Raw genomic sequence first — 18372 nt, 5'->3', positions numbered from 1 at the left:
ATCAATGTGTGTGCAGTCGCTCGGATGGCTGTTAAACTGAGATGGGTGTCCAATCTCCTAGCTTTATTTGGCGGACGTTAAAGATGCCATGGTATCCTTGGTGAAGAGAAGGCAAACTATCGCCGGTGCCATGAACAAGTTCCAAATTCCAAATTCCTGCCTTGTTGCTGTGTTCGAGTGGCGACCCATCCAGGATTTTAACCCGAGCCAATAAACTGTTTCTACGGCACCTATGCTTCACATAGAGCTTCATGATCTGATCTACCTGGCGATACATTTCCTACTCCAGGATCTTTAACATCTTCCATATGGCAATTCCAGCCGAGGTCCCATACAATGGACGCACACATTGATGCAACACTGCCTGCAAAGCACCACGATGGGTTTATAGTCAAGTCAGGAATCAAATCGACACGGCTCCAAACTGAGCAGACCCCCTCCGAGACATTCTGCCAGCTCACTGACAGGTGTGAAAATCAGTCTGTAGCTAAGATATCCCATGGTGCGTGGTGCAAAATAATGTCAAATGCCTTATCTCAACATGGACATCGTCAAAAAGGTGCAAATTGTTATTGAAACAGTGTTACAGTAAGAGGTCCACTTTAACTGCCGCGACTGTGACCTCTTCGTTGCGCTAGACAGGTGGACATTTGAGTAAGTGCTTCATTATAACGAATTGTTGCACAGAAAGTTCTCGGCTCATAGAGAAGCTAAACGACGATGTTAATCCTGCAATGTTGATTCCAAATCCGGATTGACGTCAGACGGTTCAAAACACCTGACAAGCTTTCAATCAATTCACCTGTGCCCACTTCTTCCCTGCAGGGTAGCACAACACTCTGTCAATTCCATCAAGCATTTATAAGATTCTCATTTTATAACAAGGTTGACGTTGCAAATAATGGTTAATTAGCTGAGATGAGACAGGGTGAGCAGGGGGGGAGGGAATAAACTGTGCAGCTAATTACATAGCTAGGATGGAGTCTTTGAAATCACTGGGACTTGAAAGGAGACCGCTGGGATGGTACAGAGGTAGCTCAATTACCTGGTAGTGCACTTACCTTTGAGGGGTCATTGGGGAAGCTCATCTGTGTCAGAGTTCAGGGGATGGAAAGGACTTTGTACGTCTGATAATGTATACAAGTAGTGTTGCATCGAATAGTTACATAAACCCCCAAGAGACATGCTCTATGTAAGAAAATACATATGGCGAATGGTGTAGCCCACCTGCAAGATTCGATCATGGATGGTTGCATCACAAAGCTAGACATGATGGTCATGTTCGGTATTTCAGTGAGGCGAAGCCAGATGTCGCGTGGTTGTCTTTCCCACCCCCACACACCACTACCCCATTTAACTCCTCCCCCACTCACCCTCCTTTCCTAAGCCGCCTCTTCCTTATCCCTCATCACTACCTCCACATCCTTATTCAGAAAGATTGCAGTTAAAAACCTTCATCATCCTTCAGTAAATTGTATTCACCTGCGTTATATTATGACATTTGTGACAGGTAGTCTTTTTCAATCCAAATGCCGTATCACATTCAGGCTGTTAATTATTGTGTGTTGAGGGGATTTGGGGGGGATGGAGGGGGGTTTGTGTGTATACATGGGTTGCATTGTTTCATAATGGTGTCACGCAGCGGTGAGTTCATGTTTATGGACATGTGTATGACGTGAACAGGTGCAAGACACATGCAAGTGGACAAGTGCCGAGCATGGTTCGGGCTTGAGAAATAGTAAGGCCGTTGGTGCCGTAAGTTGTCATTGGGACCGGCGCGGCTCTGGTAACTCTGCTCGGTTACACCAGATCCGAGTCGGTACCTGCGACTCGGTTCTGACAGATTTGGCCGAGGGTGTGATTTCCCCGGTAATTTGACAACGTGGGTACTTAGGTATATTGAAATTTGGCTATTGACCCTACCCCACACCGTCAGAGAATTGGTGATCACAGTCTTTTAAGTGGCCCGTCGACTCTGGAGTTATCCGGGGTGACAACTTTTTAATTGCGGGTGTTCAGTGGGAGACGGCTCTACTGCTCCACATAGTGGTCGTTTATTGCCACTGAATCCTGGCCCACAACAATATATCGAGTGACGGATGGACAGATGGAGCCAACTGCACTCTCCAGAACCACAATGTTTAGCTTTGACTTGGGTAAAGTTAAAGTTTAGCTTCAACAGAAAGTTTCACCGACGAGAAAGTTCTCCCCTTTGGAAAGCCCCAATAAAGCCATGTGCTACTACAATAGAACAGTTATTGCTGTCTGTCTATTTGGAAGATTATGGGAGTTGAATTTTAATTAGCCTTATCAACTCAGAACATGACAATAATGTCAAACATGACAAACACACTCAACATAAGAAAGTTCCAGTAGAACTCCAAAAAACCAAACAAAAAAAACCCCGACACACACAAACATCTCGTCCATTTATAGTAGGTGCAAGAGCTACTAAATCACACTCTAACAAGTGGTGTACCCTGTATTTAAGGATATTCAAGATCAGACCACTTGCAACCCACAGTGTTTGTTGAGAGTGCCGGCCAGAACACAAAAGGCACCGATCTTTAATGTCCGTGTACAGGCAGACGGGTCGTCCGACGTATCATCCGTCTAATCGACAGCACACACATTGATACCTCATGCATGTCAACCACTGGGATGACAGTTTATAGCTGAGCCGAGATCTGAACCCAAGTGTGTGCGCGCAAACCACTCACGAAGCCATTCTGCCAGCCCTCTTCACTACACAAAGATAAAGGAGGGGGGGGGAGGAGAAAGTTGGATCATTCGAGTAAAACAGTTAAAAAAACTAGAGGGGGAGCACTCGGGAGGGGGAGCACTCGGGAGAGTGCAAAACCTCTGCTGCGTCACTCAAGTGAACCTTGTATCTTATTCATTAAATATGATGTCCAGTGCTGACAGTTATAGTTCTTTTCTCCAACATTTTTTTTTGGGGGGGGGGGGGTTGGAAATCACTTAAAACATGTAGAAATACAAAAAAAAATTTTCCTCTATTTTTTTTTTTGGGGAGGTAATTTTTTTGGGGGGTTGGAAATCACTTAAAACATGTAGAAATGCAAAAAAAAAAAATTTTTTTTCTCTAACAATTTTTTTTTTGGGGAGGGGGGGGAGGTTGGAAATCACTTAAAACATGTAGAAATGCAAAAAAAAAAAAATTTTCCTCTATTTTTTTTTGGGTGGAGGTAATTTTTTTTGGGAGGGTTGGAAATCACTTAAAACATGTAGAAATGCAAAAAAAAAATTTTTTTCTCTAACAATTTTTTTTTAATTAATTTTTTTAATTCAAGTCCAAAATTTAATGGCATGATCCTTAGACCATACCTAACCCCCACCACCAAGTTTCGTCGAAATCCGTCGAAGAGTTTTTCCGTAATACTGTTCACAAACAAACAAACAGAAAGGGGCGAAAACAGTAACCTCCATCCATCTTTGAAGATGGCGGAGGTTAAAAACTTTCAACGTGACACACAATAAAAAAGTCGAGATTTTAAACGGTAACCTCAGACGAGTCGACACCAAAACCCAGCCGAGATCAGAAAAACCGACCGACACACACGAACACGTGAACACACACACACTGAAAGAAGAATTTATTTCTACATTTGAACTCTTATACAAAAGCACAACAATAAGAAGATACTCCACATCAAAATAACTTTGTTTGGCTCGGAAATCCTATTGCAAGAACAAGTGCATGGCTTCTGTGAACGTGTCACCAAGCACGACGCCCGGGACCGGCAATCGCATGGCGATCCACGAAGCTCACGTCATGCTGGGTCGGACAGCAACACAATGTGCTGGATAATACTTTATAAAAACACCAAAACATGGAACGCTCGGTTGCATATGGTTGAAAATTTGTCCAAAGGCTCCACGGAACGATGGCGTTTTGTGTCTGTGAAGGAGAAACAGGAGGACATGGTTCTTCTGAAATTCACACCCGAATGGCCATCGCTTGAAGCGTCAAAAAACGCCGTTTAATCGGTACGACTGATCGAGTGACGTTGCAAAAATACCCAAACTTGGTTCCAAAGTGATTCGTGCATTAAACAAACAAAAAAAAAAACTCTCCAGAAATAGTAATACAATAATTAGGATCAAATGGAAAACGAGCGTTTTCTCTGCAACCAAAGGGTATCATCATCGTACGTGACATATTGGAGATCCACACGTTCGCCAACTTTATCCAAGTAAAAGCTAAACATGTCAAATTTCCACCCTCTCCCCCAACCAATTCACCAAGCAACGCGCAACACTGCAAAAACTGAAACAAAATCAGCAAAAACTTATTCAACGCCGCCATGTTGGTAGGCCGCAAAACCGCCGCCATGTTGGTAGGCCGCAAAACCGCCGCCATGTTGGGAGGCCGCAAAACCGCCGCCATGTTGGGAGGCCGCAAAACCGCCGCCATGTTGGGAGGCCGCAAAACCGCCGCCATGTTGGGAGGCCGCAAAACCGCCGCCATGTTGGGAGGCCGCAAAACCGCCGCCATGTTGGGAGGCCGCAAAACCGCCGCCATGTTGGGAGGCCGCAAAACCGCCGCCATGTTGGTATGCCGAAAAATCGCCGCCATGTTGGTCGGCCGAAAAACCGCTGCCATGTTGGACGACAGCGAGGTCAGGTCCTCAAAATCAACATTGAATTAATTCAACATATCGTCAGTAGTTCAGTTTAAGCAGCACGTTTTCCTCCATATCGGCAGGTTTCTCCACGAAGGCCAACCGTGACGGACTTAGTCGCGGGGCCAATAACCGTCGCCAGGACACTGCTCGGTGCCCAACACGGCCGCATCGCCGCAGCACAGCAAGTCCAAGAAGCAATTCCCCCAAGAGCTGTAGCACAGGAGCGAAAGCGCCGCCAGAAAGACCACGGCACAGATAGTGCACGGGCGCCGCTCCAGGAAGAAGCTGAGCAGGTAGAATCCCATGAAGACCGTGTGGCTGAACCAAAGGGCCGGGTTTGCGGGCCGCGGGATCAACAGCACCGGCAACAGCCACTGCAAGCAGTACATGGGGCCGGGAGAGGGTCGTGCTCACCGACGAAGTGGCGTCGTGCTACGAGAGGGGCCCGTAACCGCTGCGCATTGGGCCAGGGCCGGGAAGCGGGGCCAGACGGTCTTTGTGAAGGTCTTGGTGAGTCCCGAGCGTTTCGAGATCCGAGATAAAACGCGCGGAGAAGGAATCGTCCACAAAACCAGCCCGTGAACAGTGCGGACCGTCGGGAAGTCAAACGGCCAAGCCTCCGCCAGCTCCTCTCGCATTCACCGACGTCAATCAACTTCCGCCCAACATCGTCGCGAGCCTTTTAATGAACAGTTATTAAACAATACTTTTTATTCACAATCAACATTTACAGGTACAGCTCTCTTCACAAGGGACGGAAAACGTACACGAAAAAAAAAAGGTTTACACAACAACGCTTTTAACTATATACACCGCCTAATATAAAATATGCGCATTTTTATTTTTGGCAACGTTTATTTTATTTTCCTCCAATTTAATTCTTCGAATACAATGTCCGCCAGTGCAGTCGTTGTTCTCAAATATCTTGTGTGTTACGAGTTATATATTTTCATGAATATTCAAACCATCGCAGGAATTCCCTCAGAGGTATTTATTATTTTTGAAATGTCCGAGAGTGCCGCGGTGAGCGCGTGAGACGTCAATGCGGACAACCGGACGTGGTCCACTGCCGGGAATGAAAACCAATTTGTACGCGATTCGCCGGTGTCTCGATCGATATAAGCGGTGAGTGCAGGGAGCCGCCACACGGCAGAGACCCGCCACGGGCGGCGCCCTTGCCCAGGATCCATGCGTCCTCGTCACGGCGTGCTCGTGGTGTCGTACTGTGCTGTGTACGTGGCAGTCACGCTCAACAATAAGGTACTTCCACTGGGTGGCGGTACGACCACACCACGTGCGTTCTTCCGGGTTACCATGCGTGCCGATCGCCGAGGCGTGGGTGCTGTGTTTGTTTGTTTGTTTGTTTGTTTGTTTGTTTGTTTGTTTGTTTGTTAGATTTCATAAGTATATTGATGACTTCCGTCCTCTGTGTGTTTGTGTGTTTGTTTGGTGGAACGATAACTCGAGAACGGAAGAAACTGCCAATGTCAAATTACACCACGTGATTCAGGAGGGTGATGGCAAGCGCTGATTAGATTTTAGTCAAAATCGGTCAAAGGTAAAGGTCACAGTGAGAACCAATTCCGTAAATTTAAATAAGAACAGAGTTCAATTTGTTCGACCACTTTATTAGCGTGGAACGACAATAATCAAACAAGTATTGAACAGGTTGAAACGCCCACAACATCCCTGGCTCCGGCTCAGGCTGCGCATGCGCACTGGCACGGGGGACCGTCGATATGTAGAAGTACCGCAAAGTACAATGTTCTCTATCTCCCTCCGAGTCTTTATTATGTTAATAGATAAAGGCTGAGAAAATATTAAGTTTAATGAATGAACAAAAGTTGATATCGCCCATCGTGTGACTATTCCATGGAGTAGTCGTTGTGCCAGGCAGGCACGCTGGTCGCTCTGGTGGATCGGCGTTGACCTATTGCTGGTGCTGGTGGTGTCGCATCGGGCCCCAGTGGGGATGGGGCTCTCGGGGTTTCAGGGGCCGATGGTGGCGTCTGAAGGATCGCGCGCCTCGGTGTGCCTCGTCCTGGTGCTGCTGGCGTGTCTGAAACGGGTGTCGTCTTGCGCCGGGGTGTGCATGCTGACGTCAGTGCCGGCGTGGGCCCCGTTGGCGTCGCAGATGTCACGGGTTCGCTGTCGAGGTCAGGCAGTTGCGGTGTTACAACGGGTGCAGGTACAGTGATGCGGGTTGCTAGATCATCATAGATAGACCGGGGTGGCAGCTGGTCATTGCGAACTGGGCTAAACTTGCGCAGGAATTTCCTGTTCCGAAGTGTGACTCTGCCCGAGCCGTCGATCTTGATCACGTATTGGTCGTGTTGGCGTACCTCCACGATACTGCCTGTCTTGTCCCATTTTTTTGGGTGGAATCCTGTCTGGTTCTGTACGCGGACTAGGTCCCCTACAGCAAGTGGCGGAAGGCGTTTGGTGTGTTCTGCCCAGGTGTCGGCTGTGCGGATATGACGTTTGCGGAGGGCCTCCTCCCTCGCTTTCAGGGTCTCATGCCAAGTGTCGTGCGGTCTGTACTTCCCGGGGATAATTGGGATGAAATCGCGTATCGGGCGGCCGAAGACACACATTGCCGGGGAGATCTTTGTGTCAGGGTCAGGCGTGTTACGATATTGTAGTATCGCTCTCTGCACAGCGTCAGTGTCAAGTTCTCCCTGCGGGCTGGTGTTGTCCGTGATAAGTCGTTTCATTGTCTTAACTCCAATCTCCGCGCTACAGTTGCTGTGAGGAAGGCCACCGATGACAAGCGGTGGTGTACGCCCCATCTGTGCAGGAATGACCTGGTCTCGGTGGAGGTGAACTCCGGTCCCCCATCCGACGCGAGCTCTTCTGGTGTCCCGTACGTCACGAAGGCGCGACGTAAGTGGTTTATGAGTCCGGCGGCGCCACCCGTCGACTTTGAGATGATCGGCCAGTTCGAGTATCTGTCCACCGTCACAAGGTAGTGTGCATCCCTGTGTACAAAGAAGTCCGAGCACACTGCCCGAAAGGGGTAAACAACCGGAATAGGTGGAGTTGGTGGCGCTCCAGGCTGTGATGGTGCCATCCGGTGACAGTGTTCGCAGTTTTTCCGAGTGGCGCTGATGTCGGCCGACATGCCTGGCCAGAATACAGAGGATTCTGCGCGGGCGGTCATCATTGATACGCCCTGGTGGGCAGCGTGTAGGGTGCTCAGCACATCGCCGCGGAGTGAGGGTGGTATGACTACTCGGTTCAGATCACTCCATCTGTCGATGTAATGTTCTCGCGGTACTGGTGATAGTCGCGAATTGTCTCTGGCATCTCGATTTTTGAGTCGGGGATGCCGTTCATTGTCATTCCCTCCAATATGTGCATATCGCCATCGCTGCTGGTGGCTTCCCTGACGCGATCCCATGTTACTGATCGCAATGATTCGAGGCCCGCGGCACACAATGCCAGGTTGTCCTCCTCGACGTCGTCGTCATACTCCGGCTCAGTTTGGCGTAGGAGGGACAGGACGTCGGTGTGCGTGCTTGGTTGGAGGTGGGTCGCTATGGTGGCATTGTCATCTGGAAGGTTCATGAGTGGAGGTCGCGTGGTGCCGACCGGCCTGCGCGACATGGCATCTGCCGCCTTGTTCTTCATGCCCGGGATATATATGATGCGGAAGCGATAACGCAGGGTCTTCTCCTTGAGGTTCCTGAGGCGGGGGTTGGGTATGTCGTCAAGTGCTCTGTCCGAAAGGAGTTTCAGCAGTGGTTTGTGGTCTACCGCAACGATCAGGTTCTCGCAGCCCAGCACGAAGTAGCGCGCCTTGTCCAAGGCGTCCGCGACTGCGAGAGCCTCGCCCTCTATGGGCGCGTATCTGGATTCTGCCGCGTGTGTAAATCTGCTGCCGACCAGGGTTATTTTCCATCCATCAGTGCAGCAGAATGGTCTAACTGGCACGCATCGGCAGTGCTTTTGAAGCAACCAGAATCCGATTCCCTCCTTCAACCAGTCCGTGGCGATGCATGTTGGCTTAGTTTTGTCAAATATGCGGACACCGTGTTCGATTTCTTGTACGATCACGTCTTTCGACTCGCGGAATATGTCCTCTAACTCCATGGACCACTGGAAGCGTTCTCCACTTTTCAGGAGCTTCCGGAATGGCTGCATTCGTTCGGCCATACTAAAGGCGTATGCCACCTGGTTGACAAGCCCGAACCACGATCTGACGTCGGTGATGTTACGCGGTTGTGGGAAATCGTGGATTGCTTCCAGGTAGCGGCTGCACGGTCGCACGTTGGTCATGGTGATGGTGAAGCCCGCGAAGTCCACCGTGGGTGCGCTGAAGACAAACTTCTCCGGGTTGAGGATGATTCCATTCCGGCCGCATATATCCAGCCATTGGACCGCCTGGAAGTAGCTCCCCTCAATCGTGTCTGACACGCCGAGCCGAACGTCCTGGTCGAGGCCTGCTTTTACCTCATCTTGCCAATGTATGGCCACGGAGATGGGAGTGTGATGGGCAACCGGTGTCGCGTTCTCACTGAGCATAAGACGTAGTGGCGGGCCGGTCATTCTCGGTAGTGGCTGGTGTGGGCACGTGTTGAATGTGCTCTGAGCATACATCCTGAGTAAATGTGACTGTAGTGCCTCTCTGTTGGCCTCGGTCGCTGGCATGGGGAGTGCGGTCGGCTTGGTTGGCGGCTCCGCGTGTCGCGGGCAGTCGCACAATTCCGAGGTCGTCAGATTCACCTCTCCGAGTGTCGGGAATCTGTCCGAGATCATTCCCAGGTCCATGCAGGCCGCGCGGGAGAGGAATATGCGGTCTGAAGAGTCCGTCACGTACGCGATTTGGCGCGTCTCCAATCTCCGAGCGTCGTCACTGTTACCGGCGAATCTGACTACCACGGCTCCGAGGATACGAATTCCTTTGTCGTTTGCAGCCTTCATGGTCATGGATACAGGTATGAGGTCCTCGGTACTCAGGCCCATTTGTTGGACGACTTTAATGCCGATCAGGCAGCTCTGGCACCCCGTGTCTGCCATAGCGGGTAGGGTTACCGCGCGGGTGTGTTTCAGGAGGTTAAAACCCAGCGCTTTGTAATCCTCGCGCTTGTTGGTGAGAGTGAGGTTGACGTATAGCTGCGGGTCGGATATGCGTTTCATCCACTTATCGCACATATCATCGTACAGGTGGTGAGCGAGGGGAAGCGCGCGCATTTCGTCCTCTGTGCTGGCCATGGTGACCGTGCATAGCTCGACGAAGGCTGCCGTCTGTTCGTCGTACATCCCGTCGGTCTCTTTAGATGGGGGTCTTGCCGATCGGCCGCCCAGGCACGCCTTGTCGAGGTGATTCTGGCGGTCACACTTCCGGCACTTTTTACCGTATCCGGGGCACTCGGCGCGTCTGGCGCGCCATTGAGGCGTTTTGCCGTGGCCCACCTCGCCGCAGCAGATGCATACTCCTTCGGGCTTGGCCTTCCATTTTTCCGGCCTGGCTCCTACTCTGGCGCGGATGTCCTGTCACTTTCCCCGCCGATACGAACTACTGATCGCGTCCGTGCTCTGAGTGTCAAGCAGGCGCGATGCCGAGCGTTTTCCAGACTCTTTGGCCTCGATATACTCTATCATGTCCTTTAATGACATGTCCTGGTTCTTCTCACCGAGTAGGTCAAGTTGTATTGCTTGGTCCGCGATGCCACGGGCAACCACGTTGCACAGTATCTCTTCCGTGAAGTCGTTGACCTGATCGCACCCCGCCTTGGTGCACTTCATTTCATACTTGCACGTGTCTGCCTGCCCCTTGATGCGGGCGTGGAACGACCGGACGGGCTCCTCGTGTCCCTGCCGCATGTTAGACAGGGCCACTCGAGCTACCATCGTGTTGTCCGTCCGGACGGCGAGCGCCTTCATGGCGGCGAGGACGTCTTCTTCATCGCTGCCCACGAGGCTCCTACCCGCCGCGCGAGTGAGGTCCTTTCTCAGCTCCTCCTCACAGCACTCCAGGAGCTGCGCGACTATGTCGGGTCCGACAAGCTTAGTACTTGTTTTGTATTCGCCCCAGCGGGTTATGAAGTACGACCAGGCCTCGCCCGTTCCGGCCAGTGCTATGGAGGGACGCTTGAGTTTCTCCATCTTGGCATTCGAGCTCGCCGCCCTGGGGGCGGCGACGTGCACAGTGGCGTGTATACTCAACATGGCCGCCACCACTGCCGCCTCTGCGTGTGTAGCCATATAGTCACAACCCTCGATCGGGCACTCTGCTTCCACCGGCGCCATAGGAACAGTTATTCTGGAGTAAACGTTCTATTTTCGGTGATGCACACGTGTGTACAGTGTCCTGGGGGCGAAGATTGGGTACAGTACCCGAGAAATCCAAACTCATTGTCGACGTTCTCGTGGTCCGTTTTCACCCAGTCGAGTCCTCCTCAGCACCGACGATCCTTACTCGACTGCATCAAGTTGTTTGATTATAAATAAGAACAGAGTTCAATTTGTTCGACCACTTTATTAGCGTGGAACGACCACTTTATTAGCGTGGAACGATATGTAGAAGTACCGTAAAGTACAATGTTCTCTAAAATTCACGTGGAGAAATGGAGTATTTTTGCTTTGCTCGACGTTACGAGTCCGTTTTAACTTCGATTTTAATTTTGTCTTCGGTTTTTGCGATCGCTTACGACGCTTAAAACTCGGTTGTCGAAATTCTTGTAAAAATCGGATGTTTTGGAGACGTTTTAAGATTGTATTAAAAATATATCACTCGACGCGTCACGGGTCGTCCCATGATGTAGCGCGCTTGAGCAGAGGCGGCGTTGATCACGTGAAGGTTTTCCGTGTGCGCGCTGATGGTGTTTTCGATAAAGATGGTGTTTAAAAGTCATTTTTTATCCCAATAAAGGTTATCGTCGCAAGTCTGACTCGCTAAGCCGTCGGATTATGTAAAGATTGTTGGTGGATGGCTGAATATTACGGTTTTGTGACTTTGATAAAATAATATTAAATAATTGCGTGGAGAAATGGAGATTTTTGCTTCGGTCGACGTTACGATTTATGATGGTTTGGTTCAGAATAATCGTAGAAACTTATGGTTTGCTTCGCTACCTTCTCTCGAGACAACTTTTATTAGACAAGGTCAGAGGTGAAGTTGACGATTTCGTAAGTACCAGTCTATGACTGCTTGTCTGTTTGTTTGTTTGTCTGTTTGTCCTTGTTACTTGGCGAAATCTTCGATTTTGTCAAGTATGTTGGTCTGTTCCGTTTGTTGGTTTGTTTGTTTGTCCGGTCGTCTTCAGCCCAAACGGCTGGACCAGTCGTTCTTAAATTTTTACACCTGATAGGCAATCCACCTGAGACGGTCCGTGTCCAAACCCCGTCTTAATTGGACTAAACGTCACGACGTGACGTCACACAACGTGAAAACACATTTTTGAACATAACTCAGTGACCGGAAGTCGTAGCGACTTCCGATTGATGCCAAATTAAACTTCATTCAAATATCTAAATGATTACTAAATGCATCTTATTACAAATTACGCATAGTTTTCGCAAGCGTATGACGTCAAAGTTTTGCCTATTGACGTCATTTAAAAAAATATTTACGCTCGTGTGCAGCCGAAACTACTGAAGTAATCGTTCTCAAATTTTAACACGTGATAGCCAATCTTGCTGAAATAGTCTGGGATCAAATCACGTCATAATTGCACTTAACATCACGACGTTACGTCAAAAAAAGGTGAAAACGAGCTTTTGAACATAACTCAGTAACCGGAAGTCGTAACGGCTTCCTGTTGACGCCAAAACAAACTTCAATGGAATATCTAAATGTTTTAAAATGCATGTTAGTACAAATTATGCACAGTTTTCGCAAGCGTATGACGTCAAAGTTTTTAGCTGTTGGCGTGAATTAAAATAAATCTATTCGTTCTTCAGGTCACAATTCTTAACCGATTTGGATGAAATTTTAACAGCTGATAGCAATCCACAGTGCAAAAAGATGTGTGACTTTTGGTGATGTTCAAGATCAGGATCTGGATTCTGCATCACTTTATATTATCGCCCATTATAAACCAATGGTTAATTTTGTGAATTACACATGGCTATTTCTCAAACAGTTTTGCACTTATTATATTGAAACTTATACTGTCTATTTATGCATGTAATATTAACATGTGTACAAAGTTTGATTGAAATTGGCCCAAGGTCAAGGTCAGGGTCACCCAAAACATGAAAAACACATATAAAATACATATTTTTGTTTTACAACATATTTCAGACCTGATAACGGGATCGTAAAGCTGGTTGAAAAGCAATGTTCCTAGGTATTTTCAAATATTTTCTACGATCAGAATGAAGGCAACAAGCACCGATGATAAGTTGTTGATTGTCACATGGTGGCTTTAAATGAGTTGTGAAAAATTTTCAATCTGCTGCCGTTACCATGACAACGCGCGCCTGATTGTTATTTGTGACGTCGCGTCATTTTATTAATGTACGAACAAATAAACACTACACATTCCATGACATTACAGCTTTGATCACCACACGGAACGGTCAACTAATTCGCCAAGTGCCGTGCTAAGCACGATTTTTCATTTATCTGTTTGTCTGTTTGTCTTTGTTTGTTTGTCTGTCTCTTTGTTTGTCTGTTTGTTTGTTTGTTTGTTTTTATTACATTTACTCCCCCTTCTCGAGTAAATGGTGTGTGCATGCTGTAGTGTGCACCCTATGTATGTAATGACGGACACAAATAGGATCACCTTGCGTGGACCAACTGTCGGATTTATTGGCGTATGCGCACACACGTACAGGCTCGAGGAATACAGCCAATCAAGCAAGCATATAATTCACAATATCATTACTTCTTCCCTTTCAGTATGAAGAGAAAGACTGAAAATAGCAAAAAACAAACTTTATAACTTGCTAAAGAATACTCAAATGCTACGCCATATGATTACAATAGAACGTCGTCCTTCAACCTTTGAGACAAGGCCCTGGCGAGCTGTGATCTGTGACTCAGAGGTCGAGGAAATTGAGAGTTCTCAGCACTTGAAGGTGGTGTTGGTGCCATGTCCACGGTACTCTGAACTTGATCTAGACTCTAGAGCAATGTATAATTCTCCAATGTCCAGAAGTGGGAGAATGGTCACTGGCTCAGATGGAGATTTCCGCTGGTGTCGCCTGTTGCGGCGGTCGGATCTACCGTTCGCGGTGGTAACTAGGTATGATCTTGGTGTGGAAAGTTTGCTAGATAAGACTTCAGGTACCCAGACCTGTCTGGTCTTGACGTGGGCAGCATCACCTACTTGGAGCTCCATAAGAGGTTTCGCCCCTCTATTATAGAATTTGGTGTACTGCCTCTGACGGTCCCGGAGCTGCTGACGAGCATCCGATATGACACCTGGTTAGAGGCTTTTACTGTAAACAGGTAATTTATACCTTAGCCTCCTGTTCATCAAGAATTGAGCTGGAGAGTGTCATTCCACTAATTGGAGAGTTGTGGTAGGTAAGGATTGCTAGTTGAATGTCAGTACCATCTTCATGTGCCTTTCGCAAAGCCCATTTCATTGTCTGAATCACATGCTCAGCTTGACCGTTGGATTGCGGATATATTGGGGACGAGGTTGTGAACATTATGCCCTATTCGTGTCCAAAGTCCTTAATTTCTGCGCAATCAAAGGGAACATTGTCGAAGAATACCTCTTCCGGCATGCCATGGTGGGAAAAGTTCGCTTTCATTGCTGATATGATCGTGGTATCCATAAGCCCGTTTAGCTGTGACACCAGGAAATTTTGAGAAGTAATCCACCAGGATGAGATAGTCTTTTCCACTGAAGTGAAATATATCGGCACCCAGCTCCTTCCATGGGCGATCAGGGATGCTGTGCGGGATGAGTGGCTCTTTCTGATTGGCAGGCCGAAATCTGACACACACCCCACACTCAGCAACACGTGATTCTATGTCTCTTGACATACCTGGCCAGTACAAAATGGGTCTAGCCCATGCCTTGCACTTTCCCATTGCTAGATGCCCTTTGTGAATTAGAGCCAGCATGTCCCGTTGTATTGCGGCTGTGAATGATGATCTGCTTACCACAGAACAGTAAACCTTCAGACTGATGGATGTTCTCCCGAACAGGCCAGAACAGTTTCACCATCAGAGACACTCTGGCTCAATGTACAGGCCAGTCTTGTGTGATGGTAGTACTGAGCTGTTGAAGCACTGGATCGAGTGATATCTCACGTTGCAGTACCTTCGTTCTGGAAGCTCAGTGACCAATTGATGTACATGAAGGTGTATGTCATCTTCCAGCATCAGATCGTCTAGTGGCAAGCTAAATGGCACTCTAGAGAGTGTATCTGTGATGTATGGATACTTTTCTGGGATGTACTGCACTGACACAGTGTATCGGAGAAGGCGAAGCATCATGAGCTGAAGTCTGGGTGAGAGCAGGTGCAATGGCTTTTTGATGATAGCCACCGGTAGCTTGTGGTTGGTGTGTACGGTCATGTCAAACCCGTAGATGTACTGATGAAAACGCTCTGCCCCGAATACGATTCCAAGAAGCTCCTTCTCTATCTGGACGTAGTTCTGTTTAACAGGTGTGAGAGACAGAGGCATATGCTACAGGATGCCCATCCTGCAGCAGGCACTGCCTAACCCAGCTGAAGATGCATCTGTTTGAAGGACCGCTAGCTTTGCGGGGTCAAAGAACTTCAATACTGGGTGCTTGGCAATTGAGGATTTTAACAGCTGGTACGCTGCATCATGCTCTCCATGCCATTCCCAGGCTGCATCTTTCTTTAGCAGCTGATGCAATGGATGCCTGGTGTTGGCTTGATGGTTATGGCGGTGGGCTTGGGATCTGCACATCCTGAGTTCAAATCCCCCTCGGCTGTTGAATTAATACCAGGTGGGGTTGGCTCTTCCTGTCATCCCTCCGAGGTCGGCAAAATGAGTGCCAGCTTGCTGGTATCCTGTTTCAGAGTGGCGACCCGTCCAGGATTGTGCCCAATAGCCAAGGAGACTGCTTAGGCAGCACCAACGCTCTGCATAGAGTATGGTCCCAATGGATGGATGGATGGATGGATGGATGGATGACGCAATGGTGTTGTGATGGTCGACATGTTGGGTATGAACCGACTGAGGTAATTAACCACACTCAGAACTCGCTGCAGCTCCAGACGTGACTGAGGAGTTAGAAGTTCCAACACGGCTTGCACTTTGTCTTCATCCGGGCAAACCCCAGCAGAGGTGAGGACATTACCCATGTATTTTACCTCTGCAACCTTCCACTGGATCTTATTTGGGTTGAATTTGACGTTTTTCTGTCGTGCATGGTCTAGTACCTTGTGTGCGATGGTGTCGTGCTCATTAGGGGTGGTTGCAGCAAGAATCATGTCATCTGCGATGCAGAAGACCCCATGAATGTCTCCAAATGTGCTCTCATTCCTCTCTTGGAGAACTTCATTGGCTGACGTCACACCGAACGGTCGACGGTTAAAACAAGGACGCCCCAGAAGAGAATTAAAAGTGCACTTGAGTTGAATTGAACCTGCCGAATTGAATTGAATTGAATTGAACGAATTGAACCTGCCAGAAAGAGTCCTTTTGATAAAATATACTGAAGACCTTTCTGGCGAGCTGACCCATGACTTCATCTGTTGTAGGGATGGGGTGGTGCTCACGCTTGATGGCCTTGTTGAGATTCCTGGGGTCGAGCCACAAACGCAATGATTTATCTTTCTTCTCGACGACTACACCATTTATTATGCACCCAGTCCGTTGGTCCATTCACTTTGGAAATGATACCCTGTGCCTCCATGTCAAGCATTTTGGTCTTCAAGCGCTCATGTCGGCTGAGAGGAACACGACGAGGTGGCTCAATGACTGACTGACTGGATGGACGGATCCAGTTCAATGTGGTACGGTGTGTCGAACTTCCCCAGGTCAGTGAACAAATCTGCATAATCAGCCTTGACTTTGTCCAGTGTAAGGTCAGGCTGTGATGAAGCCAATGACATCACAGCATCGACAGACAGCAAGCGACTGTTGGGGCACTTCTGGATAAGACCCAGGCATGTTGACGCGTGAAGACTGAGAATAGGAGGCGCTTTGGTGTCAACCACATATAAGTCTAAGCACCCCATTGATGACCCAGCAGAGCATTGTAGCTTGACCACTCCATGATGAGGGATGGTTCCCCCACTGTAGCTTTTCAATAGGATCATTGAGTTAATAGTCTTGACTGGCTTTTCCATGGAATCAAATATTCTGCGAGGGAGTATCGATACCTGTGCTCCAGAGTCAACCTTCACCTTTAGCCTATGGCCATTGATGTTGATATTCGCAACCAAGAAACGTCTGGCTTCATGACCTGCGTGTCTCCTACCAGCAGTGTAGACACGCCATCAATGTACAAGTTTCTAAGAGACGGCAGTTCAGTCAATGCTGTGCTCATCGCCAATGCATGAATATGCTTGGATTGTCAGCAGACCTCTGCAAAATGGCTGCTGGTGGCTGCTGGTTGCATCATTGGTTGGGACGCAGCTATGCCGCTGATGCAGTGTCCCCCTTACCAGTACACTGGTGCTCATTTTGCCGACCTCGGAAGGATGACAGGCTGAGTCAACCTCCTGGTGTATTTTAATTCAGCGGTCAACGGGCCTTGAACTCAGGACCCGAGGATCCCAAGCCGCCACCCTATCCACTAAGCCAACACCAGGCTTGGGTGTGCTAATTGCCCTTGGTCAACCCATGCTTGGGTGAAAGGGACCCTTGTCAGCAGACTTGGGACTGCGGTGCCCTTGGCGGCGAATCAAGTCAATGTCTAGGGAGAGCCCGGTGGAAGAGTAGACATGAGTAGGGTGAATATACTGATTCTGGCTCACTTTCCCCATGTAAAGTGAATGGGGATTCTCAACGATTCATATTTCCCCCCCCCCCCCCCAAAAAAACCCCTTTTTTATCCCAAGGTATATTTATTTGTCTCTCCTTTTAACCTTGGGACACTTTTTTTTAAAATAACCAATGCATATTGTTTAGCTCACTCATTGAACCTATAAAGATTTGTTCAAGTCGTAAAGTCGTCGGGTGAATATACTGTGACTTGTTAAAGGCGATTCTAAAGAAATATCTAAAACATGTAAGTGAATGGAGATTTTAATAGCCTCCCCTTTTAGCCGAGGAGCACTTTTTTTTTTCAAATAACCATTGCATATTGTTTAGCTCACTGATTGAACCTATAAAGATTTGTTCATTCTCAAATTCCTTCAATAGTTTAATTTTCTTTGCACAATAATCTCAATCTAAAATATTTAAAAATAAAACATTTGAATCTTTATATTTTTCAAGATACCCCTTTTGTGTCATTATGAAATGATAAACTTCTCTCATTGATCTCATCTGACCACCTCCTGAATTGCATATCATTTTGAGATTGTAGTAAATTATTTTTCCATTGTTCAATTGATAACCATCAAAGTTTTCAGTCCATTCAAGGATATTTATATTTTTTTCTTTACATCCTCTAACTTACTAGTTTTTAAATTGATTCGCTTATTTGTTTTATTTACCTTTGTTTTTTTTTTTTTTAATAAGACTTATTTGATATTTTTCACATTCATTATGTTTTCCATTTATATACCAAGACTGAGATTTTCTCCACTCTTTGGTTTGATTAATACTTGGTTCTACCATTTATATATTGTGAAAAACGCGGCTGTAGCCCTTGAAAACCCTAACCCTTCTTCC

General features: G+C 47.8%; 2 protein-coding genes across 8 annotated transcripts in view; one reads left to right on the top strand and one right to left on the bottom strand.

Moving 5' to 3' along the window:
- Positions 1 to 3597: 3597 nt before the first annotated feature.
- On the bottom strand, positions 3598 to 5325 carry BLCAP (BLCAP apoptosis inducing factor). The gene has a single exon (XM_085878740.1). It carries the CDS (start codon positions 5033 to 5035, stop codon positions 4757 to 4759), a length of 279 nt encoding a protein of 92 aa, XP_085734866.1. The 5' UTR covers positions 5036 to 5325; the 3' UTR covers positions 3598 to 4756.
- Positions 5326 to 5618: 293 nt separating this feature from the next.
- Positions 5619 to 18372, top strand: part of SLC35D4 (solute carrier family 35 member D4) — a 98664-nt gene continuing 85910 nt past the window's right edge. Inside the window, exon 1 of one of the 7 annotated variants that reach the window (XM_085878754.1) lies at positions 5619 to 5906. In XM_085878754.1, the coding sequence (XP_085734880.1) occupies positions 5835 to 5906 (72 nt within the window). In that variant the 5' untranslated portion in view covers positions 5619 to 5834. Of the gene's footprint in view, positions 5907 to 5947; positions 5982 to 6460; positions 6835 to 18372 lie in introns of those variants that run through there. The other 6 variants (XM_085878753.1, XM_085878750.1, XM_085878749.1 and 3 more) reach the window with 6 other exon arrangements.

The sequence above is a fragment of the Eptatretus burgeri genome, chromosome 4 (genome assembly GCF_056783735.1).
Source record: "Eptatretus burgeri isolate ZD-2024b chromosome 4, Ebu_testis_v1, whole genome shotgun sequence".
Taxonomy (NCBI): Eukaryota; Metazoa; Chordata; class Myxini; order Myxiniformes; family Myxinidae; genus Eptatretus; species Eptatretus burgeri.
This window is presented reverse-complemented; position numbering and strand designations above follow the sequence as displayed.